Source organism: Bubalus kerabau, chromosome 7 (genome assembly GCF_029407905.1).
Source record: "Bubalus kerabau isolate K-KA32 ecotype Philippines breed swamp buffalo chromosome 7, PCC_UOA_SB_1v2, whole genome shotgun sequence".
In the NCBI taxonomy this organism is placed as follows: Eukaryota; Metazoa; Chordata; class Mammalia; order Artiodactyla; family Bovidae; genus Bubalus; species Bubalus kerabau.
In genome coordinates this window covers 49,979,503-50,007,487 of record NC_073630.1, presented here as the reverse complement: position 1 = coordinate 50,007,487, position 27,985 = coordinate 49,979,503, and the positions used below count along the sequence as shown (strand labels likewise).

General features: G+C 37.7%; 1 protein-coding gene across 14 annotated transcripts in view; it reads right to left on the bottom strand.

Moving 5' to 3' along the window:
• Nucleotides 1-27,985, bottom strand: part of RBPJ (recombination signal binding protein for immunoglobulin kappa J region) — a 160,717-nt gene that overhangs the window by 10,870 nt on the left and 121,862 nt on the right. For 8 of the 14 annotated variants that reach the window (XM_055588187.1, XM_055588197.1, XM_055588189.1 and 5 more), the window contains 6 exons: nt 17,709-17,804; nt 14,317-14,331; nt 9,171-9,336; nt 6,263-6,437; nt 881-1,018; nt 615-727 (listed from right to left, as the gene is read on the bottom strand). In XM_055588187.1, the coding sequence (XP_055444162.1) occupies nt 615-727; nt 881-1,018; nt 6,263-6,437; nt 9,171-9,336; nt 14,317-14,331; nt 17,709-17,804 (703 nt within the window). Of the gene's footprint in view, nt 1-614; nt 728-880; nt 1,019-6,262; nt 6,438-7,207; nt 7,299-9,170; nt 9,337-14,316; nt 14,332-17,708; nt 17,805-20,288; nt 20,407-27,985 lie in introns of those variants that run through there. The other 6 variants (XM_055588188.1, XM_055588201.1, XM_055588199.1 and 3 more) reach the window with 4 other exon arrangements.

Sequence of the window (27,985 nt, the reverse complement as noted above, 5' to 3'; positions counted from 1 at the left end):
AAATAAAATCACCTCGTACAATCACAACACAGAAAAATGTAACAAAAACCACAAGCTGATGCATTAACTTAGAGAATTATAGATAATATCAGAAAATATCAGCCAATGAAATATTTCATCAAAGAGATACAAAGCATATTCAGGAAAGTAATACTAAAGTTCTTCCATTTGCTCAGCCTCTCCCCCAAGCTGACCTTGAATTGAACTTACTCATAAACTCCTTCCATCTTTAATACAACTAAATTGTGTTGTTTCAGAAAACAAGGGGGAATATGATGCAGAATGTATAAGAGGCTTTTGCTTCATTCTGCTAAGAAAAGCAGTTTTTTACTACTTCAAAAAGCCCAAACACTGTCTCTTTTTGCACGAGAGTAAACTAAAAAAAACTATGCTTATATTTTTAAAGAAATGTACAATTTCTATGCTTTTGAAAACTTGGGCCTGTGGCAGGATGCAGCAAGCACCACAAAGAATGACTAATGAACCTACATTAGTTAAGAAAATAAATCATAATGTAACTTTAGAGTGCCCTCTATCGTCCAGATAAACAACCCAAAAAAGGGGAAAGCTGTCAAAATTTATTATAAACAGTCATGAGGTCATTAAAGCCATACCAATCTTGGGAGTGCCATGCCAGTAACTGAACACACAAGTTTGACTGTTTGTCCATAATGGATGTATCCATCGCGGACTGTGAATTCTTCTCCTTCTGATTCATCATCATCCACTGCAGTGCGATGGAAACAGAGATCAAATTATCATCTTTAAAATTTATTAATCTGCTTATAAAAATGGCAAAACTAAATATATCTGTAAGTCTTATTATTTAAAGAAATTTAATTTCACACTAAAAAAACCAAATGCATATTTTTATACTCACAGAGATGAATGTAAAATGCTCCCCACTGCTGAGAACTGGCATGGAAATTACCACCTTCTACATGCAAGTATCTGGTGCTAACTGTTTGGGATCGGAGTCTATTAAACAGAGCCACCTTTGTTCCTGAGGCAATGCAGACTGCAAAGAAAAAACAGCTATTTACATGATTGGTGGGGTGGGGGTGGGGTAACAGTAAAGAGCAAGAAGGGACCAGTACCTGGTAAGTTATGACTATTCTTTACTATAATAATTAATGGATTCTGCTAACACTTATTTCAAACCCTCCAAGAAAATATAGATAATACTCCCCCAGAAGTCAGGGTAACTCTTTTATTAATAATGTTAAGCTACAGATATATAATATGCCCATAAAAATGATTTTTAACGAGTGCTGTATATTTAAAAGTGTTGTTTTTTAAAGGAAGTTACTTTTAAAATAATAGGTGTCAATAGGAAATTGATTAAATAAAACATAGTATCATTGACCTAATTGAATAATGTGTATTTAAATGCACTGATGAGAAAACATCTCCCTGATATATCACTGAATGCAAAGCAAACTACACTGTGGTTTCATTAGGTAAACATACACATTTTCATGTGATAACATATGTCTTCACGTGCTCATATATAATCCCATGGAATATATTCAAAGAGAGGGGTCTAGAAGGTTCTTTACCAAAGATGATGGCAATTGCCTCTGGATACTGTGACTTTAGAGATTTTGCTTCCTTCTAAATACCTTAAAGTATAGCATTGCGTGAAATTTCTTGTAAAACCAACCACATCTATATAAGCAGGAAAAATACTCTATAAATGAAATACGTTCTCTGCCATCAAAAAACTCAAGAATCAGCAGAAATACAAAATTAAACACTTTAAATAAAATCCTATAATTTGAATTGGCTTAAGACATTTGTGCATGCTCAATCGTGTCTGACTCTTTGCGACCTCATGGACTATAGCCTGCCAGGCTTTCTCTGTCCAAGGGATTCTCCAGGCAAAAATACTGGACTGGGGTTGCCATTTCCTTCTCCAGGGGAATCTTCCTAATCCAGGAATCGAACCCGAGTCTCTTCCATCTCCCGCACTGGCAAGCAGATTCTTTAGTTACCTGGCCGTGCTGCACAACTGAATTGGAAACAACCTAAATACATGGCATTAAATGCCTCCTGATGCAAGAATACACAGAATAACTACACAAAAAAGATCTTCACGACCTAGGTAATCACAATGGTGTGATCACTCACCTAGAGCCAGACATCCTGGAATGTGAAGTCAAGTGGGCCTTAAGAAGCATCCCTACGAACAAAGCTAGTGGAGGTGATGGAATTCCAGTTGAGCTATTTCAAATCCTAAAAGATGATGCTGTGAAAGTGCTGCACTCAATATGCCAGCAAATTTGGAAAAGGCAGTAGGGGCCACAGGACTGGAAGAGGTCAGTTTTCATTCCAATCCCAAAGAAAGGCAATGCCAAAGAATGCTCAAACTACCGCACAATTGCACTCATCTCACACACTAGTAAAGTAATGCTCAAAATTCTCCAAGCCAGGCTTCAGCAATACGTGAACCATGAACTTCCCGATGTTCAAGCTGGTTTTAGAAAAGGCAGAAGAACCAGAGATCAAATTGCTAACATCCGCTAGATCATTGAAAAAGCAAGAGAGTTCCAGAAAAGCATCTATTTCTTCTTTACTGACTATGCCAAAGCCTTTGACGGTGTGGATCACAACAAACTGTAGAAAAATTAAGATCATGGCATCCGGTCCTATCACTTCATGGCAAACAGATGGAGAAACAGTGGAAACAGTGGCAGACTTTATTTTTCTGGGCTGCAAAATCACTGCAGATGGTGACTGCAGCCATGAAATTTAAAGACACCTACTCCTTTGAAGAAAAGTTATGACCAACCTAGATGGCCTATTCAAAAGCAGAGACATTACTTTGCCAACAAAGGTCTGTCTAGTCAAAGCTATGGTTTTTCCAGTAGTCATGTATGGATGTGAGAGCTGGACTATAAAGAAACCTGAGCACCAAAGAATTGATGCTTTTGAACTGTGGTGTTGGAGAAGACTCTTGAGAGTCCCTTGGACTGTAAGGAGATCCAACCAGTCAATCCTAAAGGAAATCAGTTCTGAATATCCATTGGAAGGACTGATGCTGAAGTTGAAACTCCAATACTTTGGCCACCTGATGTGAAAAGAACTGACTCACTGGAAAAGACCCTGATGCTGGGAAAGATTGACGGCGGGAGGAGAAGGGGATGACAGAGGATGAGGTGGTTGGATGGCATCACTGACTCAATGGACATGAGTTTGAGTAAACTTTGGGAGTTGGTGATGGACAGGGAGGCCTGGCGTGCTGCAGTCCATGGGGTCGCAAAGAGTCGGACACAACTGAGCGACTGAACTGAACTGATGTAAGAACACTATATCACTGTGAAGCAGGCTTGCCCTCCAGCAACAAAGAACAACAAAAGAACAACAAACTGAAATTTGATCAAGTTTCTAAATTAACTACTAACAAAGACTCTCTCCTTAACCAAACTTCAGACAGGTTCCTCTGAGCCCTTTACCCATGGAGACTCTTCCTTGGGTCCCAATATTGGCCTAGCTAGCCCAGTTATTGCCAAGAATCCTGCTAAGTCATCCTTCCATCCTTGATATCTGATCAAGTTTTTTCCCTCCACCTTTATATCTAATCATCTTGTTCTTGTTAAATCACTAAGTTGTGTGCAACTCTTTTGTGGCCCCATGGATTATATAGCCCTCCAGGCTCTTCTGTTCATGGGATTTCCCAGGCAGGAATACTGGAGTGGGTTGCCATTTCCTCTCCAGGGGATCTTCCTGAACCAGGAATCAAACCTGTGTCTCCTGCACTGGCAGATGGATTCTTATCCTCTGAGCCACCCAGAAAGTCGATCTGATCCACTTGGCCTATCTTTATAAAAATTCTTGTCAAGAATACCCACCCCCTCGATGTCTCCTCTTAGTAACTTTCCACCTACTGACAACGTTCAACTCTGCTCCTTGACTATAAATTCCACTTGTCCTTGTTGTATTTGTAATTGAGCTCAGCTCTATACTGAAAGCTCTTTTCCCTATTGCAAATGTAGTGAATAAAATGTGCTTTTACCGCCTTTAATGTCCAGTTCTGTTTCTCTTTGACACTACCAATTTACAGAAAATACATTAAACTACACCAAGGGAATACAATTATTGAAATCCAGTATGTGAAAATCTCTCATAGTCAACTGACTTAGCCTCTTGAATAAATAAATATGAGAGAGAGAAAGATGAAGAGAAAAATCCACAAATTTAAAAAGAAAATTAAATGACATGTCAACACAATATATAATATCTGGTGAATCATATTTGAATTTTGATTCAAACCAATGGCTAACCAACACTCCCAACCCCTACACACATTTTAGACAATTTTCAATTTGAGCACTGACTAGGATTTAATGATACTAAGACATTATTTCTTTTTATAGTTGTTTTATGTTTGTTTTTGTATGATCATGGTTATTATAATTATATTAGAATACAAAGACACACTATCTTTCTGAGAGGCATAGAAACAGTTATAGGTGATACGTCTTGGATTTGTATCAAACTAAAGTGAAGGCAGAGAAAAGTGTGGGTGGAGTAGGGTTACAGATCAAGATGAATCAAGACTGGCCTGAAGTTCCGATCACTGATGAAAAGTTGGAGGATAAACACAAGAGGTTTCACGTTATTATGCAACTCAACTTTAGTACGTTTGAAATTTCCATAACAATGATGATAATGACTAAAGCAGACTAAAAACCACCCACTATATAACATCGCATAAGTTCATTAAAAAAAACAGAAAACAAAGTAAAAACAAGCAAATTAACCAAAATCCTAAAACTTCGCCTTCAAAGAATGAAACTATTATCTGCAAATTAGTAGACAAGCTCTTATCCTGCCTTTTCTTCCTAGACTACATTTAAAGCAAACAGCTAACAAATGCAAAAGGTAAGAATAAAAGAATTAGAAATGCCACTATTTTGCAACCATGATGAAGGACTACTAAAATCATTTGGTTAAAGTTTCCTGAGGAATTTTGTAACTGTTGGATTAGACTAACAACTCAACTTAATATAACCAGTCTTAGTGTGACAACAAGTGGGATAACCAGACAATAAGACTTCTGATCTGAGAGAAATGAACATATGCAGAACCAGCTAATTCTAAAATGAAGGTCTTTAGGTCTAATCAACAGTTTATAGGAGATATGAGAGACAGAGGAAACACGAATCAGTCAGATTCAGAATATGGAAATCCCATAGGAAAAAATCAACCAATTTCAACAAATAAATAACACAGAAAGAAAAAAAAGGCTAGTAGAAAGAACAGAAACTATTTCAGGTTAAAATATATGAACCCTGTTTGGATCCAAGTTTGAACAACCCAACTACTGAAGACAACAAAACAATAAAAACACAACTGTAAAAAGATATTTTGAGACAGTATGATCAATCTGCACATGGACTGGCCAGTAGATGGCATTAATGAACTATCATCAACTTTTGTTGGGTATAATGACGTTTAAAAGGAAAAATTTCTGTTAAGAGTCACTATTACAGAAATGATTGAAAGGACAGGATGTCTAAGATTTACGTTAAAAAATTCCAGCAACTGGAGGAGGAAGAAGAGTTGGTGGTGACAGAAATGATAAAATAGAATTGGTAAAATCTGTTGAAGTCTGGTGGTTGGTCACCTTATATCAACACTACCCCTTTCATGTAAGTTTGAAAGTTTTCATAATAAAAAGTCAAAAAAAAAAAAGAAAAATGGGTATAAAAGTTGAAATGTATAATTCAAACAGCATTTACCCGTGAAAGTCTAAAAATGTACAGAGACAGCAGTCTGACAGACAACCATATTAAATTTTTTTTAGGTTTTCATGATGGCCTTCCAAAGTCCATTTGATATAACAGTGCTTCTCGAAGAGGTGTTCTGATATTCTGAGTGAATCAATTCTTGTGGAATAGGACATCTTGCACACTGCAGGATATTTAGACACTCAGTGCTAACATTACTCCCTCTAGTCACTGACAGCAAAAGGAAACTCCCATTTCTCCTAATGCCTCTGGGGAGCAGTGAGGAAGCAATTCTGGTTAAGAACGACTTTGCTACACCAGGTATTGCCCATGTTTAATTAGAGAAAAAAGACAACAAAGCAGCCACAAAAACTGAATATAACTTTTTCAGATAAAATGAAGACCAAAAAAATACTTTAAAAGAATGAACTGGCTACTGAAAAGAAAATTTTATTTTAAAAAATAGTTGAATTAGTCTTATTAATTCATATTGGGAGTTGAGGGGAAAAAAAGAAAACATGTATACACACGGTCGGCATTTTTCAGTGACTGCTTCTTTTTGGAAGGTTTGGAGATGACTTTTATCCGCTTGCTTAGGAACACACCAATGTCATCACTGTTGCCATAGAACATCTTTACAGACAGCATGAAGTGCTTTCTCTTGTCTGAATCAGATATATACAATGTTTTGGCTGTGCAATAGTTCTGTGAAAGAAAAGGATAAGTCTTAATAGCATCAAAACACTGTCAGCTATGTACAAATAACTCAGTAAGGCTATGGCTAAGTTTGATCAGACGTAAGGCAGTAATTCCACTGAACAGCTGATTAAACCAACTGTAAAAAGTACTGAAATTGATCTCTGAAAACAAAGTACAAAGTCTTCCTTACTGAGTCTACAATACCAACACTGTATTCTGTTTCCCCCTCTCAAAAAGACTTAAAAAAAAAAAATCTTTTATTGTTTTATATAGCTCTCCATCTATTTACAGAATTATCAAGACCTTCAGACAATAAAAACATTTGCCTTGAAATGAAAAAGAAATACAAAATATAATGCTACAAAAGTCTATAGAAATTTCTGAATTGTAGAATTTGAATTATAGAAACAAAACAATACTAGCCACAGAGGTATAGGGCACGTAATTCTTAAAAATAAAAATTCAAGTACTAATTAGGGTAAAAATTCATGTTGCACAGCTTACCTAGCTTCAACTATATAAAACAAAAACTGAGAAAATGAATATTTAACAAATCATCTTAAAAACATCAGATCCAAAATATAACTATATAGTCAAATACCATGACCATAATAAAAATAAGGGCTACATATACTAGAGCTTTGTTGTACTAAGTATTAAAATAAGAATGCAACATGCAAAATAAATCCCAATAATGCAAAATAAAATCCCTCCTTTCCCAATAATGACTAATCGTACCATTCAATGAACATGCTATTGAAAGAAAACAATATTACCTTAAATGAATGGTTGTTAAGTAAGACAGGAGTAAAGTGCCACTTTCTGAAGCTCAGCATCCATCTCACTGCTTGGTCCATCTTTGCCTACCTGGAACCAAACTGACCTCGTTCTTGTATCTTGATGGTCCAAGCATATGATTATATTGTTCTTTCTGCCTGGAATGCCTTCTGCTGACTCTCAACCAGTCTTATTCTCTACAGACTCCTCTAATAGCATTTTTCATTAAAACTAAATATTAACACATAATTTTGGCTTAGAGACACTGTGCTTCCCTGTAATTAAGTGTTTTAAGTACTAGTTAATACTCAAGCTCTCAGGTATTATTTTCTGCAAATTTCTAGGGCCTGGGGAAATGATATAATGGCAGAAGTTGATGAAAGATGTACTAAGCCACGATGCTGAGAAAAGCGAGTGGGCATGCTGTTTGGTATTACTGCCCTCAGAATTGCTGGAAGCAGTTAAAGCTAGCAATAAAGTTCAATTGGTGTTGTTTAGTTGCTAAGTCATGTCCAATTCTTTTGCAATCCCATGGACTGTAGGCTGCCAGGCCCCTCTGTCCATGGGATTTCCCAGGCAAGAATACTGGAGTGGGCTGCCATTTCCTTCTCCAGGGGATCTTCCAGACCCAGGGGTTGAATCCACATCTCTCATGTCTCTTGCATTGGCAGGCAGATTCTTCACCTCTGTGTCACCTATGAAACGGCTGGGCTTCTCACTACCTATCTAACTATCAATCACAATTACAAATGTCTAGGTGTACAGCTTGGAGAACATACATAAAAAAAATACATGAGATGTGACCAAAGCCTCTTTGTTCAACCAACTACTCAAATATATCTTTAACTTTGGCTCAAGAGTTGTAACTCAGATATATTTTATATTGCTCTATTTTAAAATGAAACAATCTTTACAATAGTAAATTTTCTCTCAAACTTAACTTAAAATACATAGTTGACAACCCTTAATGATAACAATTTTAAGAATATAAGTGAGAGAAACACACTCAAATTTGAAGGTGACTGATATTAAGGCTCTTTATTCTCAGTGCTCATTATCTGTAGAATGACTCATTATCTGTATCATCACTAAAAAAATTAAATGAGAGTACAAATCTCCTAGTTTACCACCCTCAACCTCGCCCTCCAATTCCCATCCCTAGTGTCAACTACAATACCGCAAACACTAAGACATTCAACAAATAGTTACTGAGTGAGAAAACAGCTATTTATGCAGTATTTTAAAAGACATTCATGTGGTCATTGAGATCAGAAATATCCATTTTTCAATTTTAATAGCAAGAGAAAACAAGTTGATGCTAAGTCAATAAAGAATTATTTTTGGGTACTAAAGGTACAGACTGAGATAACTGCTTTCTAAATTCATAAAATACAATTAGTAAAACTAACTCATAAACTGCATTCCTTAGCAAAGTAATCGAAGAAAATCCCTTAAAGTTTGACAAAAGCTATTCACAGTGTTCCTGTCTACACAAGATAGTGCTTTTCCACACTGAAGCTAAATAAAACATTTATGATATTACCAACTTATTTAATACTTTGCTTCCAGTAAAAGACTAAGATTAAATGAGCAGAGTAAGGCATTAGTGAACTATGTATTTTCATTGTTATTTGAATATCATGCCCTTATAAGGATCGGCAGTTAGCCTCCTAAATTTATTATTGGCCCCCAGTAGAAATATGATTCGCAGCCTGCTAAAACTGCTGGCAAGCTGAGAAAGCTTTCTGTGTGCCACCTTTAGACGTCAAAGCTCAAGCTTCACGAGTCATGACTAGACCTCAGCTATTAGAGGTTATTCCAGTTCTGATTTATATATTCAAGAATGCTACCAGTAACCATAAAATGAAAAAAATGAAAAAAAAAAAAAAATCACCACTACAAAAATAAGAAAACTACATTATGGTATCATGGTGCTCTTTACAGGGAACCATGTAAACTTACCTTTCCTTCCAAGTTCAGTTGCTGCATTTCTTGGTCACTATTTCCTATTCCAATAAAAGCACATGGTTGAGATTCCTGTTCTGAACAACCATCGCGTTCCATTTGTTCTTTTTTTTTCTTCCATCCACTGCCCATAAGATACACACAAGGAGGAGGGCAAAAAAACCTAAAACAGAGGGGAGGAAACACAATGAAATTACACTCAAGAAAGCACTTCCTTTTCTTGAACATATGAATACAAAATCATGTTGAACTATATCAAGTTAGCTTCTAAAGAAACATTTTGGTGAAGCCTTGTGTAATGCAAATAACCATACCCACAGCGCAGAAATCAATACTTCCATTTGTTCCAGTTAAGGTTCATCTATATTGACATTACACATTCACTTAGCCTAGATACTTTCAGAGCAGGGAACATAAATTTTCACACAGCTCAGAGCTTTGAACATCTGCACTTCAGGAAATCCAATTTACTCCAACGTATACAAAACAGGGTACAACACCACAGAATCTGCAATTAATGGTTAAGGTCTACTCAAAATGATGTACTGTTAATTAATGACATTCTTGGTATGGATATCACTCTCAACTTCATTTGGTAACTAATCTGGAAAACAGAGCAGTGCCCAAAGTAGACACTTCCAAAATATTAATACAAGTAAGTAAAAGAATTAAAGGCAAAATGGATAATTAGTTTACTATGTATCTTACAACCTAAACACCTGCTGCATGTGGGTAAAAGAACAATATATTATGTCCCTTTAACTCAAAGACAACCAACAGATTTGTTTTGTTAGATGCCAATAACCTGCCATCACAAATTCTTCCCACCTAGAATAACTTTCGTATAGTTTTCTCTTAGCAGTTAGATTATTTTGAAGTCTAGCTCAAGCCCCACATTTTACCTAATTCAGAAGACCATGAATCCAGTCCTTATATAGGGGGTAACTCCTTCACTTGATTACACACATTGACTTATACACACTTTAAAACATTTATTAATATGTCATGTCTCATCAAGGGGCCTGAAAACTCAAATACCTACTCAGATAATAGCCAAGTAAACTCAAATAGTGGCCAGGTAAGTAATCCGAATGAGTGGACAGGGTGTACAATAAATAAGTAGAAATATTCTTTAATTATCCAAAGATGTATGTTCCTTCCCTTCTTTATTGAAACACAAAACCCTCAAGGCAATTCCCACTTTTTATATAGTTATAAGCATAGAAATTTCTATCTTAATTCTTTTAAGTTCACTGTAAGGAAAAAAATAAAAGCTTAACCGCAAAGATCATCACCCACTAGTGTGTGGCTCTGATGGCAAGGAAACAACTGAGAACTGCAAGCATTCCCACATGGCTGAACTGAGGGCATGGAGGTCGCGTGTTGGTCACATCCTCCAATTTTCCAGTAGTCACCTAAAACCAAGTTTTATATGAAATTCCTGATTCTAAAATTTAGCAGCTAATTTATTATTATTTTTTACCACTTTTTAGGCCAACAATGTACAGACTTTTAAAAAAAGAAGTGTATCCATGTATATCACACACACACACACACACGTGTGCATGCACAGAAACACACAGATACCACCATGCTGGATTTAGTTTTCGGTCCATCCTAAAGGTAGCAGAATATCTACTTGTTTGCTCCCCCCTCAGCACCTACTACAATACTGACTGAATTGAATCAAAATAAACAATGGCATCCACATTTTGCTCAACTCTACCAAAGACTACTACTTAAGAGGCAATCTACACACAATTTATAAGAAGTGAGCTGGGTGTTTTTAATTTTCACTAATTCACAAAAATTTACTACATTCCTAGTCTGTATCAGGCACTGGAAAAATAGTAGTAGTTAAACAAAAATCCTTGCCCTAAGGGAACTCATACTCTAATAAGATAGACAATTTTAAAAATGTAGATGACTAAAATAAAATAAATACTTTAGCTGGTGAGGGGAAAAATAAAGCAAGGAAGGGGTACTTAAAAATGTAAGTGGCTACCAGAGTGGCCAAGGAAAATTTCTTAAAGAACGTGACCTTGAGTTAGGACCTATGGCATGGGTATCTGGGGAAGAGCCATTTCAGAAGAGGGAACAGCAAGCACAAAAGCTCTGAAGTAGGGAGGACTAACATAGACAGCAGAGAAACAACAGACCAGTGTGGCTGGAGTCCAGAGGAGAACAATAGGATATGAAACCAGGAGTAATTGGAAAGTAGACCTAGTAGGCTGCAAGGGTCAGGCTGAGTGAGGAGGAAAACCTTCTGAGGGTCTTCTTTTCAAACCAAGAGAAGGGAATCAGAGTGGCTTTTTTGCCGGTATAACGCTCCTTGTTGCCATGAGTACAGAGGTCACAGCAGAGGCACTGGGCTCAGCTTCAGGTCACTCCAAATCTGGAGGGATGCCTAGATTAGCCGGGCAAGTTCTGGAATTTGCTCATTCAAGTCTATACCAGGGATCTCTCTGGCCTCTAATGCTGGGAACTACCCAATACTTACCATGGCACAGACTCAAATTCCTCGCTGGCACACTATTAGGAAGCTGAGAAGGCCTCAATTTTGGAAAACTTATCTCCTATTAGTATTTTATTGAGCACTGACAAATAATAGGTCTCCTTAGTAAACTGGTATACAAGCTACAAAACTTGCTGCGTTTTAGTATAGTGTACCAAATATAGTAATCAAATCCCAACAAGTTATCACAAAAGATACTTTTATTTCACATCTGGAAAGAGGTCTAAACTGTTAAAGACTCAGTGAAAGTGAAAAAGAAAATGAAAGTCACTCAGTCATGTCCGACTCGTGCACCCCATAGACTATACAGTGCACGGAATTCTCCAGGCCAGAATACTGGAGTGGGTAGCTGTTCCCTTCTCCAGAGGATCTTCCCAACCCAGGAATCGAACCCAGGTCTCACGCATTGCAGGCGGATTCTTTACCAGCTGAGCCACGAGGAAAGCCCAGAAGACTCAGTAGTGCTGGTTTTCTCAAAAGTACTGCGATGAAGTGGTATGAAACCAACAGGGCATAAAATCAGAAAGACGGTCAAGAAATTCTTTATCACTTAAAACACTGACTAAGGTTCTATACTGAAAGTGCTTTCCAGTCATGTAATAAATCTAAGAAAAATGAAGAGTCTTCAACTGTCTTTAAACTAGCCTTAGTTTTTTTATCAACTCTACAACTAATTTTAAAAAAGCTGTGATGCAAGAAAATAGCAAATCCAATATAAACATTAAGATTATTTCTACCATGTGATGATGAAATCATATTTTAAACATTCCAATACTGCCACCCCCTAAAAAATCAGCTAATGAATCAAATCTTCATCTCCAGAGACTTCTGCAGTAATATAATAATCAAACAGAAGATAATCATCAATTTAAAAATTACAGACGAAAAGAAATTAAAGGAAGGAAGGGAAGGAAAGAATATCACCTAATTAACAGAAGAAAAATTAATTATATACCTTTATAGTAGTATGTAAATCGATGTTTTTAACTTGGACAGATGGTCAATATGTCCCAAACAATCAGTGAAAAGTCTGAAATCAAGTGGTCAGCTTTCAGAGTTTAACAGCTGCTATGAAAGCATACTTTATGAAACAATGTGCCTTTATTTTCTAATCTTTCCCAGTAGCTGCTGCTGCTGCTGCTAAGTCGCTTCAGTCGTGTCCGACTCTGTGCGACCCCATAGACGGCAGCCCACCAGGCTCCCCCGTCCCTGGGATTCTCCAGGCAAGAACACTGGAGTGGGTTGCCATTTCCTTCTCCAGTGCATGAAAGTGAAAAGTGAAAGCAAAGTCGCTCAGTCATGTCTGACCCTCAGCGACCCCATGGACAGCAGCCTTCCATGCTCCTCTGTCCATGGGACTTTCCAGGTAAGAGTACTGGAGTGGAGTGCCATTGCCTTCTCCAGTAGCTACATCTTAGCAACTTAGGCAAACAATGCTTTTATCTACCACTTGGTGGCGATATGCACACATTTATGATTTTATTCATTTCCTAAGTCAAACAATCAGTCTTTATTTTCAGGGAATGGTTCAACAACTTTTCCCTCAAATCCTAAGATGAGGTCTGGAAAATACCTTACAGATTCAAAGAAGTCTTTTTATTCAGCCCAATACATAATATCAGACAAAATCTAAACACATCATTTACATTATCTGACTATTCTGGCAGAATCATTACCCTTTGATGATTATTCATACTTCCCCTAACACAAAGTTGAAGAAATGTTAATACATCAAATGGCATTTCCATATCTTTAATGGAAATTTTCCTCTAGACAAAATAATTTTTTCTGTAAGTTTATTTTTCAATCTTGTAAAGAACGTCTTCAATGAAAGGTTAAAACTAACCACTAACATAAGTGGGGATACCAAATGTGTTAAGCAAAGAAATATTCCTTATTAGGCACTAAAGTGAATTCTCAGAACAATTTAAATTTTAGGATAAAACTTCCATGTCAAATATTTCTAGCATCATTCACTGGAATTATTTTGTAAGCCAAGAGGACTGTGGTCATGTCCCCAGGTTACCTCATGCCTAAACTTAGCAGCTTTTCGGAAAGGCCTGAATCTGATCAACAAGAAAGAAAGCAGATATTCCTCTTTCTACTACACTCTACCAAGCAGCAAGGGACAAGACCTCTTCCAGTAAGAAGCCCTGACAATCACCCAGGAGACTGGCCTCTGTTAGCAGCCCCTGACTACTAACTAATACTTTTTAAAAATCAAGTAATTTTGAGAAGTTTTTGCCTTTACTGTAAAACTAGTGCCATGTCTCTTCTGGAAATGTTAATAACACAGTAAATATAAGAAAGTAGTTACTCTGGCATTTTTTTTTAAATCTTTTCATTTTTTGGAGTCAGAAGCTTAGATTCCTTGATCTTTCCTTAATAGAAAGAAATTGAAAATAAATACAACCATAATAAAAGATAATCACTAAATCACCTATTTAAACTCGATAAGCCACTACAGCTTTATATTTTTAACAGTGACTAGCAAACAGGAATCTTATCTGGGACTTTGAGAAGCTCTTCCTTGTCTGTATCTCCATTGGGTCTCAGTTATCCACTTCAGTATTAAATGACATAGCGACTTTTAAAACTCTTGGCTTAAAAGAGCCTTTTGCATAGTACCTAGAATCTAGCAGGCTGTCAAAAATAAAGAAAAAATGAGTTAATAAATGAATCAAAACATACTAAAAAAATGGATCTTCAAAAATACATGGGTGGGGAGAGGGAAAGCAACACTGCCCAGGTGAGCAGCTATACAATGAACTTGTTAAGTTAAATTAGTCCTATTTTCACTGTTGTTGTTCAGTTACTAAGTCATGTCCAACTCTTTGCAACCCCATGGACTGCAGCACACCAGGCTCCTCTGTATTTCACTATCTCCTGGAGTTTGCTCAAATTCATGTCCATTGAGTCGGTGATACCATCCAATCATCTCATCCTCTGTCGACCCCTTCTTCTCCTGCCCTCAATCTTTTCCAGCATCAGAGTCTTTTCCAATGAGTCAGGTGGCCAGAGTACTGAAGCTTGAGCTTTAGCATCAGTCCTTCCAATGAATATTCAGGACTGATTTCCTTTAGGACTGACTGTTTTGATCTCCTTGCAGTCCAAGGGACTCTCAAGAGGCTTCTCCAGTATCACAATACAAAAGCATCAATTATCGGCACTCAGCCTTTTTTATGGTCCAGCTCTCATATCCATACATGACTACTGTAATCACCTCTGTTGGCAAAGTGATGGCCCTACTTTTTAATATGCTGGCTGCTAGGTTTGTCATCGCTTTTCTTCTGAGAAGCAAGCATTTTTTAATTTCATGGTTGCAGTCAGTCTGCATTGATTTTGGAGCCCAAGAAAATAAAATCTGTCACCGCTCCCACTTTTTCCCCTTCTATTTGCCATGAAGTGAGGGACCAGATGCTATGATCTTAGTTTTTTAATACTGAGTTTCAAGCCCGTTTTTTCACTCTCCTCTTTCACCTTCATCAAGAGGCCCTTTAGTTTCCTCTTTACTTTCTGCCATTACCGTGATATCATGTGCATATCTGAAGTTGTTGATATTTCTCCTGACAATCTTGATTCCCGCTTGTGAGTCATCAAGCCCAGCATTTAGTATGATGTACTCTGCATAAAAGCTAAATAACCAAGATGACAATATACAGCTTTGACGTACTCCTTTCCCAATTTTGAACCAGTCAGTTATCCCATGTCCAGTTTTAACTGTTTCTTCTTGACTCACACACAGGTTTCTCAAGAGACAGGTAAGGTGGTCTGGCAATCCCATCTCCTTAAGAATTTTTCAGTTTCTCGTGATCAACTCAGTCAAAGGCTTTAGCATAGTCAATGAAGCAGATGATTTTCTGGAACTTCCTTGCTTTCTCCACAATCCAACAAATATTGGCAATTTATCTCTGCTTCCTTTGCCTCTTTGGAACACAGCTTGTACGTCTAGAAGTTCTTGGTTCACATAGTGCTGAAGCCTAGCTTGAAGGATTTTGAGCATGACCTTGCTATATAGCATGTGAAATGAGAGCAACTGTATGATAGTTTTGACCATTCTTTGGCATGGCCCTTCTTTTGAGACTGGAATGAAAACTAATCTTTTCCAGTTCTGTGGCCACTGCTGAGTTTTCCAAATTTGCTGACATATTGAGCACAACACTTTAAAAGAAGATGTTCTTTTAGGATTTTAAATAGCTCAGCTGGAATTCCATCACCTCCACCTCTAGCTTTGTTTGTAGTTATGCTTCCTAAGATCCACTTAACTTCATACTCTACGATGTCAAGCACTAGGTGAATGACCACATCATTGTGGCTATCCAGGTCATTAAGACCTTTTTTGTATGGTTCTTCTGTGTATTCTTGCCACCTCTTTTTAATCTCTTTTGCTTCTGATAGGTCCTTACTATTTCTGTCCTTTAACATGCCCATCCTTGCATGAAATGCTCCCTTGATATCTCCAATTTTCTTGAAGAGATCTCTAGTATTTTCTATTCTATTGTCTACCATCCCATTTCTAAAGTCTCTGATCTGTTGTTTCCTAACTAATGCACTCCTATCTACAAGATTCTTCTAAAGATTAAAACTTTAAAACATCTGTAAGGCATTTCCTGAACAATGTCTAGATCATGACTGGATAAAGGAAAGCTGTTCCTTCTTCACCATGAGGTGCAACACCGGCCTTTTAGATCCATCTCAAGTAATGAAGGTACAGACTTGGTTTGCTTTGCTTAGGAGTTTAAAAAAAAAAAAAAAAGACCGTCTCCTATATATTTACATGAAGTCATGGGGCAGGGAGACCTGAATATCCAGTATCAACTTCATGCAAAAAGGGGCCACTATCTTGATTTGGCTTCTATGTCCCAAACCATAGGTACCAACTTCTTCTAGTATTTGAATCAGATGATTAAGTTTCATGAGTAATTAGAAATTTAGAGAACTTGAATAACTAAAAATGAACACTTGACAATGAGTCCTAAATACTGTTTTCAGCTGCTAATCCTCTTTGATGATACGATTATCAACTAAATAGTTTCAGCTCAGATTTAGAGGACTTTGAGAAACAGACTATTTAAAAATTTTTTAGCACATTCAATCAATGTACTCCATTTCCTTTCTCTTATGCATATGCTAAGGTTTCCTTTATCTCACAAACTCAAAGATTTTATGGAATCAAAGACTCCACTCATTCCTTTCAATCCAATACTGAAACCTAAATTTTCATTCCTTCTTCCAGTTCAGTTTTATTACCTTTCGAGCCAACCCAAAAAATCTTTCATATTCCTCCATAAGCAGCCTTGTCCACCAAAGCATGTTATTTTATGCTTAACATAAAAATGCTATCTGAAAGACAAAGACTTAAGAAACTATTAACAGAAAAATTCTAGGAACTAAGTGAAAAAACAAGTAACAAAAACCCACAAGTATATACCAAAAATGTTGAAATTTAAAAGATACTAAGATAAACACTAAATATTAAAATCTGTTATCTAATTTTGGCTAATCTGATTTATAGGTCATTTCTGTAATGCCACATTCACGTAATATGAGCACCAGCTCAAGTCTGCTGTTTTTCCCTTAGCCTGAACAGGCACACAGTCAAGGTGGAAAAGGCTCGGAGTACTTTTCTTCACAATCACTCTATAATTCAATTCTGGGGTCTGTTTAAGCCTTTTTCTTTTTAAAATGGTAATATTGAGGTCATATTTCTTTATAAAACTATATTTTGCACCAAAAGGAAAACTACTTTTTGAATGAGCTAATGTACCACAGAAGTACTTAGGGAATACTATAGAGTCCTGAATAAAAATTATGGATTATTTCATTTTGTGAAATGAGGGATTTAGCCAGAGGATCTATACTAAATAGAGACAATAGAGACAAATCCTGTACTTTTCACTTTGTACTTGCAAATAACCCAATAACAGAAACCATTCTTCTACTTGCATATCAATACATCATTTGTAAATTCATCTGATAACTATTAACTAACTATCCACAAAAAGAAAAAATAATCTTACCTTTTTTCATTTCCATATGACTTCTGTGCAACTTTTGCATGAAGAATAAGCACTGTTTGATCCCCTCGCTCTTTTAAATAATTTCGCATAGCTTCCCTAAAATAAAATATAAATATTACTATTACAGGGGTAAGATTTGGAATATTACTATGTTCTGTAAAAAGAATGCTTAAATGTTTCAAACAAGTAAATCTAAAAATGAAAACAATAAAGCAAAACAAACCATAACTAAATTTAAAAAATATTATACAATGGAGAAATAAATACTGCTCGTCTTCAACAGTACACTTTTTTCTCTGCAAAGAAGCTGTCCCTCACTATAGGAATTTATGATATAACTCAATTAAACCACAATTACAACTTATAGAGTAACTAGAAACACCAAGTACATTGCTTATTAGGCTTTAAACCCTTTGTAAAATTAATCATGAGCAATACTTTTGTACTTAATAATCTAATTCACCACTAAGACTAGCGCCTCTCCTCCAGCTATTAGAATGAGTGTTTTTCACCAAATACAAATCCATAAGAAATTCTCAGGTCATTCAAATTTATTATTACATGTTCTTAAAATAACAACCCTACAAAAGGAATAAGAAAGGGCTATTATTTATATACAAACTCATAATTACTCTCAATGATGTTACTAAACACAAAGTTTAATAAAAGATAATTCAAATTAGGGAAAAACAATTAAATTTTGGAAAAAATACAATGTTAACTGTTTTGGGTACAAAGTACTCCAACTATCCATTTATTACGCAAATACTGTATAAAAAGTTCAATGTCTTAAAAACATTTATCAATTATTTTGCTAAGCAATACAAGAGAATACAAAGAACCCAAGGTCTACACAGATCAAACTTTCACATATCTGAATCAGTAGAATCCTAATTCTTAAGATGTTTAACACATTACAAAATTAAAGCAGAAGTGCTTCAAAAACAATCATCAAGAAGCACTTTTAATACACTGAATACTGTTTTATTTATAAGTAAAAAGACAAATGTGTAAGAGGACAGCTATAGATTAATGAAAAGTGAAGTGAAAGAGTTAGTTGCTCAGTTGTGTCTGAGTCTGTGCTACCCCATGGACTGCCAGGCTCCTCTGTCCATGGGATTCTCCAGGCAAGAATACTGCAGTGGGTTGCCATTTCCTTCTCCAGGGGATCTTCCCGACCCAGGGATGGAACGTGGGTCTCAAACATTGCAGGCAGACTCTTTACAGTCTGAGCCACTAGGGAAGCCCACAGAATAGTAGTAAGTTATCAAAGGTGGGGAAATTATACTTGTAGCACTCTGAAACTAAGTGGCCTGGGGCATATCTCTTAACCTCATCTAGCTTGGTTTCTGTATCTGGTAATAAGAATAATGCTGACATAATATAGAGTGGTTGTAGGTAAATGAGATGATCTAGATGACAGTGTTTATATTTACTGATTCAAGGCAGACAAGGTAACACTGGAATCTAACAGATTGAGAATTAATCCTTACCACAGGAACAAAGCTCAAAGTCCAGTAAAGACAGTAAAACATATTTGGAAAACAAATTGTAATGAAATACATGGGAGGGGTTGGGGGCAGGAAGAGAAGGGGACGACAGAGGATGAGATGGCTGGATGGCATCACTGACTCGATGGACATGAGTCTGAGTGATCTCCGGGAGTTGGTGATGGACAGGGAGGCCTGGCATGCTGCGATTCATGGGGTCGCAAAGAGTCAGACACGACTGAGCGACTGAACTGAACATGGTTCAACTAGAGGTCTGACCAAAAGTTTTACCAAGAGAAAGCACTGGTCATAGCAAACACCCTCTTCCAACAACACAAGAGAAGACTCTACACATGGACACCACCACATGGTCAACACCAAAATCAGACTGATTACCTTCTTTGCAGCCAAAGATGGAGAAGCTCTATACAGTCAGCAAAAACAAGACGGGGAGCTGACTGTAGCTCAGATCATGAACTCCTTATTGCCAAATTCAGACTTAAATTGAAGAAAGTAGGGAAAACCACTAGACCATTCAGGTATGACCTAGGTCAAATCCCGTATGATTATACAGTGGAAGTGAGAAATAGATTTAAGGGACCAGATCTGATAGAGTGCCTGATGAATTATGGACAGACGTTCATGACATTGTACAGGAGACAGGGATCAAGACCATCTCCATGGAAAAGAAAGGCAAAAAAGCAAAATGGCTTTACATTACAAATAGCTTTTCATTACAAACAGCTGTGAAAAGAAGAGAAGCAAAAGGAGAAGCAAAGGAGAAAAGGAAAGATGAAATCATCTGAATGCAGAGTTCCAAAGAATAGAAAGGAGAGATAAGAAAGCCTTCCTCAGCAATCAGTGCAAAGAAATAGAGGAAAACAACAGAATGGGAAAGACTAGGGATCTCTTCAAGAAAATTAGAGATACCAAGGGAACATTTCATGCAAAGATGGGCTCGATAAAGGACAGAAATGGTATGGACCTAACAGAAGCAGAAGATATTAATAAAAGGTGGTAAGAATACACAGAAGAACTGTACAAAAAAGATTTTCATGACCAAGATAATCACAATGGTGTGATCACTCACCTAGACCCAGACATCCTGGAATGTGAAGTCAAGTGGGCCTCAGAAAGCATCATTACGAACAAAGTGGGTGGAGGTGATGGAATTCCACTTGAGCTATTTCAAATCCTAAAAGATGAAGCTGTGAAAGTGCTGCACTCAGTATGCCAGCAAATTTGAAAAACTCAGCAGTGCCCACAGGACTGGAAGAGGTCAGTTTCATTCCAATCCCAAAGAAAGGCAATGCCAAAGAATGTTCAAACTACTGCACAATTGCACTCATCTCACACGCTAGCAAAGTAATGCTCAAAATTCTCCAAGCCACGCTTTAGCAATACGTGAACCGTGAACTTCCAGATGTTCAGACTGGTTTTAGAAAAGGCAGAGGAACCAGAAATCAAATTGCCAACATCTGCTGGATCATGGAAAAAGCAAGAGAGTTCCAGAAAAACATCTATTTCTGCTTTATTGACTATGCCAAAGCCTTTGACTGTGTGGCTCACAATAAACTGTGGAAAATTCTGGAAGAGATGGGAATACGAGACCACCTGACCTGGCTCTTGTATTTGCAGGTCAGCAAGCAAGTTAGAACTGGACATGGAAAAAAAAAAAAAAAGGAAAAAAAAAAAAAAAAAAAAAAAAGAACTGGACGTGGAAAAACAGACTGGTTCCAAATAGTAAAAGGAGTACATCAAGGCTGTATATTGTCACCCTGCTTATTTAACTTCTATGCAGAGTACATCATGAGAAACGCTGGGCTGGAAGAAGCACAAGCTGGAATTAAGATTGCCGGGAGAAATATCAATAACCTCAGATATGCAGCTGACACCACCCTTATGGCAGAAAGTGAAGAGGAACTCAAAAGCCTCGTGATGAAAGTGAAAGTGGAGGGTGAAAAAGTTGGCTTAAAGCTCAACATTCAGAAAACAAAGATCATGGCATCCGGTCCCATCACTTCATGGGAAATAGATGGGGAAACAGTGGAAACAGTGTCAGACTTTATCTTTTGGGACTCCAAAATCTCTGCAGATGGTGACTGAAGCCATGAAATTAAAAGATGCTTACTCCTTGGAAGGAAAGTTATGACCAACCTAGATAGCATATCAAAAAGCAGAGACATTACTTTGCCAACACAGGTCCATCTAGTCAAGGCTATGGTTTTTCCAGTGGTCATGTATGGATATGAGAGTTGGACTCTGAAGAAAGCTGAGTGCTGATGAATTGATGCTTTTGAACTGTGGTGTTGGAGAAGACTCTTGAGAGTCCCTTGGACTGCAAGGAGATCCAACCAGTCCATTCTGAAGGAGATCAGCCCTGGGTGTTCATTGGAAAGACTGATGCTAAAGCTGAAACTCCAGTACTTTGGCCACCTCACGCAAAGAGTTGACTCATTGGAAAAGACCCTGATGCTGGGAGGGATTGGGGGCAGGAGGAGAAGGGGATGACAGAGGATGAGATGGCTGGATGGCATCACTGACTCGATGGACATGAGTTTGAGTAAACTCCAGAAGTTGGTGATGGACAGGGAAGCCTGGCGTGCTGCGATTCATGGGGTCGAAAAGAGTCAGACAAGACTGAGCAACTGAACTGAACTGATGTAAAGGAGGGCAGAGGTAATAAAGGACCCTGATTCAATCCCTGGTCCGGGAAGATCCCGCATGCTTCGGAGTAACCAAGCCCAAGCACCACAACTACTGGGCTCTCACTCTAGAGCCCTTGAGCCACAACCATTGAGTCGTTCTGCAACTACTGTAGCCTATGTGCCCTTGAGACCGTGCTCCACAAGAGAAACCGCGGTAAAGAGAAGACTGTGCACCACCATGAAGAGGAGTCCCCGCTCGCCGCAGCTGGAGAAAAAAGCATGCTCAGCAACAAAGACACAGCATGGCCAAAAATACATAAATCTTTTAAAAAAAATTAAATAATGAATATAAAAGTTTAAGTTAATTCAAATCCCACCCTATGACAGATGATGATAAAAGCAATAGCAGGTAATAAAATTCTTAAAATACCTAGAAAAAACTTAAAATATTAAAAAAAAAATTCCATCTCTTTGAAACTGGGAAAAGATCATCATTTAATTTTATCCCAAAGTGAAAGTGTTAGTTGCTCAGTCCTGTCCAACTCTTTGTAACCCCATGGACTGCAGCCCACCAGGCTCCACTGTCCATGGACTTTTCCAGGCAAGAATACTGGAATGGGTTGCCATTTTCTTCTCCAGGGTATCTTCCCATTCCAGGGTTGGAACCTGGGTCTCCCACATTGCAGTCAGATTCTTCACCATCTGAGCCACCGAACCCCATTACCAAAAAAACACCATGCTGTGATTCCCCTGGTGGTCCAGTGGCTAAGACTCAGCGACCCCAAAGGAGGGGGTCGGAGTTTGATCCCTGATCACAGAATTAGATCCAACATGCTGCAACTAAGACTTCACATGTGGGCAACTAACAAAAAGATCCCACATGCAGTAATGAAGATCCAAAATCTCACAAGCTAAAACTAAAGAAACAAAATCATAAAAAAAAAGAAAAAGCGCCATGCTGTGGAATCTGGATTTTCAATGGACACAAAAGGCAACGTAAGATCTTGAGGGTTTTTTTTTAAGACATACAGTCAATTTTCTTTTTCAGTTAATTTTAGTGGTGAAATAGGGAAAGGACTTTAGAAAGCACAGAGAAAAACTTGAAATAAGGCTGACACACTAAGGAAGAGGTAATAGAAGACAGTACAGAAGACAACTTTTAAGCCTTTTGTTTCAGGAGAGGCAAGTGTATAATAAGTTCCATCATATTTGACAAATGTCGACTCTGAAATGCCCCAGAACTCCAAGCTGGTAGGTTGTTGGAAATAACCACCTGTAGTTCCTGAGAAGGATCTGGGCTGGAAAAGTAGGGTTCATTGGTATATAGCTCACAACTAAAGCCATGGAAGTGAATTAAATCTCTGAGAAAGAAAAAAAAGTGATAGGAATGTCAAGAAGAAAACGTATAAAAGGAAATGAAGAAGAACCAGTAAGGGTAGAACTGAAACTGTCTATTAGATGCTAAGGAAGGAGACAACCTCAAAAAAAGGTAACAATCAAGAGTGAGATGCTGCAGAGGTGTAAGTCTCTAATTTTACCAAGAAGTCAGCCACCAGCTAACAAAAAGTCTTACCAATTTTTGTAAAATGAGAGTCTGCTGCCATGCTTAACAGGTCAGAAGAAGGCCATAGGTACTACTGATATTTGAAAATACTCTCTAGGGAATGGAGAAAGATGCTGACAATGTAAATGACTGAAAATCTGTACTGAAGGACTGGCTAATGTTGAAATTCATAAATGATAGTGACAATTTCCACTAACATTCCAAGGGAATAGACAGCACATTCTCAAACCTGCTAGGTAGTGGACAAGTCGTGTAGCATGAGGAGGATAAGGATAATACGGGATCTGAGGCGCGACTAAGTCACATGACTGACCAAAGTGTTCAAGGTAGATAAGGAAACAAAAGCTAAGCCAGAAGGTCAATATCTTGACAAAACTGACACAGATGTCCAGCCACTGGCATAAAATGTGAATAGTCACAATATACTTGAAAAAAAAATTTTAAGAAGCAATTTCAAATATATTTCCCCACACTGGATTCTACTTGCATTATAGTCTCTATTATATCATTTAGCAATTACTTAGTGTGTCAGATGTCAGGGCCTTTTCCTTGTCATCCCAAACAGTATGCAAAGCCTCTAAGACACACTATCAGACACATTTTAGAAATGGAGGAACAGTTAAGTAACTTTCCAAAATGACACTGAAGTCTCAGGATTCAAACTTAGGCAGTCTGGCTCTTGAAGACAAAATTAATATTATTAGATATTTTGCACTGGTTATGAGCCCAGTTTTGGTATAAAACAGGGGTCTGAATCCTAACTCTTATCAATTGCTAAGCCTGAGTTTTCTCACCTGTTTAAAAAAAAAATGACATTAATAGCTCATATTGTGAAAAATATTTTAAATTAAGTATCCCCACAAACTGACAAATATCAAGGGTCAGGCAACTCTATTATTATTATTTTCTTAGAACAGCAGGAGGAAGGGGGCAGGAGGTAGAAGTTGGAAGACTTCCACTTAAGTTTGACAGCAAACTTGAAAGGAAGGGACCAGGAGGTAAAGGATCAGGTGTCCCACCTGACTTGCAAGGCACAAGTTTCTGCAAGCATAACAGGTAGGCTACACTTTTATCCATCTTCCCATTAAAGATTTATTGAGAGCCCATTACCTCCCAGACATTGGTTATCATGCTAGCTGCTCATATTGGAAGTAACTGTTCACAATGTCATCATGACAAACGAGTACAGATCTCAACATATTTATGATGAATGCAAGATAGCTCCAGTTTTCCTTGTCTTTTCCCTTCATATTTATAATACAAATTCTTGAAAAAGCAACTAAAAACTTTAATAATAGTTGTTCTGTAATAACAGTTTAACAAACAGCTTCTTCAACAAGACAAAGTCCAGTTTGTTAATAGAATATCAAACATTAAAATTATGTTCTCTGGCAATTGTAGGTTGATAGTTCTATTTCGTATCTTAAAGAGCCATTAAAAAAAATTAAGGCAATATACTCAAAAGAAACACAATTAAAAAGTAAAGCCCATAAAGTGATAACCCATATGCTCTTCCCTCAAACAGAGTTGAGTGTCTTCAAATGAACAGGTTTTCAATCTAGGCACTGTTGACATCCTGGGCTAAACAATTCTCTGGTGTGAGGGGGCTGTGCAGCACACTGGAGGGTGTTTAGCAGTATCTCTAACTTCTACCGATTAGAAGCCAGTAACACCTTTCCTCCATTTGTGACAACCAAAAATGTCTCCAGATATTGCCAAATATCAGAGGGGTGGGGCAATTCACCTGGGATGAAAATAAGTGGATTAAAGAAAACCAAAATTGTTCCTTCCAACAGTAAGATGAGAAAATCATCCAATGTCTTTTTAAGAAAGAACAAGGGAAATTTTATCATTTGAAAACAATATAGGTGCTATAAGAACCTTACCAGTAGAATTACTACTTTGTATTGCTGAATTATTTAAAAAAAAAACAAAACAAAACAGTAACAATAAAGCTAAAACTCATAATCTGTTTTAACAGTTACTATTTAACAAGTTTTGAAGTTTATGTATTCTTTATTTCATTCCATAATTCCTTATAAAATATTCATTCTGAATGGAAGCCAATTAAAAATTATTTGAAGAAGAGTATGGAGCAACTATTTTTGAGTTTACTTACTTAAAACACATTTAGCTTAAATGTTTAGAAAAGCAGAAATTTTTATCAGTATTTTTACTAACATGAAATCATGGCAAATGCCATTATAATTTGACATGGTTCAACTATCACTTTGTCAACCTTCTGACTCTTTTTTCCTTTATAAATGTGTACTTCTTTTATATCGCAAGCAAAATTCAAAAAAGAATGTCCTTACTGCTGCTAACCCCTAATCATCTGAAAAAAGAACCCTTACTTCCCGACCGCATTCAGTTAAGCCGCCATGACTGCGGCAAAGGGTGCATAAGTGAGGCAAAGGGTGCGTAAGTGATTTAAACCATGCGTGCCCGCACACCCGCGCGTGTGTGTTTGTGTTGGGGGCTGGGGATTGTGGGAAAGGCATTTGAGCTGGGAACTAACCATAGCCAATCCCAAATACTCAAGAAGAATGGTGGCCCACAAAGATGGAAGGTCTAAACTGTCACCCTTACCAACGGTATCAGTCTCTGTACTCCTCAAGTTGGATTTTTGTCACTTGTAAAATCCAAATAATAAAGGTTCCAACATGAACTGTCTGCTGGTAAAGAAACTTGTTTTTGTTGCATTAAGTAATTCCACACATACACCCAACACCTGCAAACATTTCAGAGCGCTGCAGAGTACAGTTTGAGAAAAACTGGGAGGCCTGGCATGCTGCAGTCCATGGTGTCGCAAAGAGTTGGACATGATGAGCAACTGAACTGAACTGACTACAGGCCACAGAAAACCACGCCAGTTGTTTCTGTATCTCAGTATAAAACCTGGTTATTCTGGTGTTTTAATCCACAGTCAAGTAAAGTCAGTTATATCTATGATCCACATTAAGGGGACTATTTTCAAGAGAGTGGGATGCCCTTGAGAGTTAGCATTCAATTCCTACCATATGTATTCATCTATATATCCAGAAGACTGTAGTATTTTTAAAAAGTGAAATGCTTAACAGTACATAGTATTAACTATACTTAATCAAAAATAACTCTGTATCAGTAAAATAGTACTTTTAGAACACTATCCAAAAGATCATCCTCTAAGTAACAACATATTTTTTTAAACTACTGCTTAATTTGGAAGACAGGGATTAGAAGAGGGTAGGTTTAAAAGATTATTTTTTTAAAGAAAGAAACTCTGAATTAAACTGTCCAACCTCCATACACTCCCAGAGATACAAAATTTCTTATCATTTTGCATAAAGGATTTCTTTAGCACTTCTACAGAGAAGGCAATGGCACCCCACTCCAGTACTTTTGCCTGGAAAATCCCATGGATGGAGGAGCCTGGTAGGCTGCAGTACGTGGGGTTGCTAGAGTCGGACAAGACTGAGCGACTTCACTTTCACTTTTCACTTTCATGCACTGGAGAAGGAAATGGCAACCCACTCCAGTGTTCTTGCCTGGAGAATCCCAGGGACGGGAAGCCTAGTGGGCTGCCGTCTATGGGGTCTCACAGAGACGGACATGACTGAAGCAACTTAGCAGCAGCAGCAGCAGCACTTCTTATAGCTCAGGCCTGTTTATGATTGATTCCTTTTCAGTTTCTTATGTCGAAAACTGCCTTTGTTTTTGCCTTTGCTGGGTCTAGAATTCTAGGTTGCCATATTTTCCCCCCTTGAGAACTTAAATACTCTTGTTCCACTGTCCTCTTCTTTCTAGCAAGGCTTCAGATGAAAAACCTCTGTCATGCTATCTTTGTTCCTCTGTATATAATGTATCATTTTTTTCTGTTCTATTTAATATTTTCTCTTTATCACTGAGGTTAAGCAGTCTAGTCAAGGCTACGGTTTTTCCAGTGGTCATGAATGGATGTGAAGCTTGGACTATGAGGAAAGCTGAGCACCGAAGAATTGATGCTTTTGAACTGTGGTGTTGGAGAAGACTCTTGAGAGTCCCTTAGACTGCAAGAAGATCCAACCAGTCCATCCTAAAGGAGATCAGTCCTGAGTGTTCATTGGAAGGACTGATGTTGAAGCTGAAACTTCAATACTTTGGCCACCTGATGTGAAGAGCTGACTCACTTGAAAAGACCCTGATGCTGGGAAAGATTGAGGGCAGGAGAAGGGGACGACAGAGGATGAGATGGTTGGATGGCATCATCGACTTGATGGACATGGGTTTGGGTGAACTCCAGGAGTTGGTGATGGACAGGGAGGCCTGGCATGCTGCGGTTCATGGGGTCGCAAAGAGTCAGACACAACTGAGCAACTGATCTGAACTGAACTGAACTAAGCAGTTTGATGATGATGTTTCCAGAAAAAAAAGGTAATAGTTTTTGCACTTGGGGTTCACTGAGTTTTAGAATTGTTGTTTTATTATATAGTTTTCAGCAAATTTAGAAAATTTTCACTCATTATCTCTTGCAACCCACTCTGGTACTCTTGCCTGGAAAATCCCATGGATGGAAGAGCTTGGCAGGCTACAGTCCATGGCGTCGCAAAGAGTCAG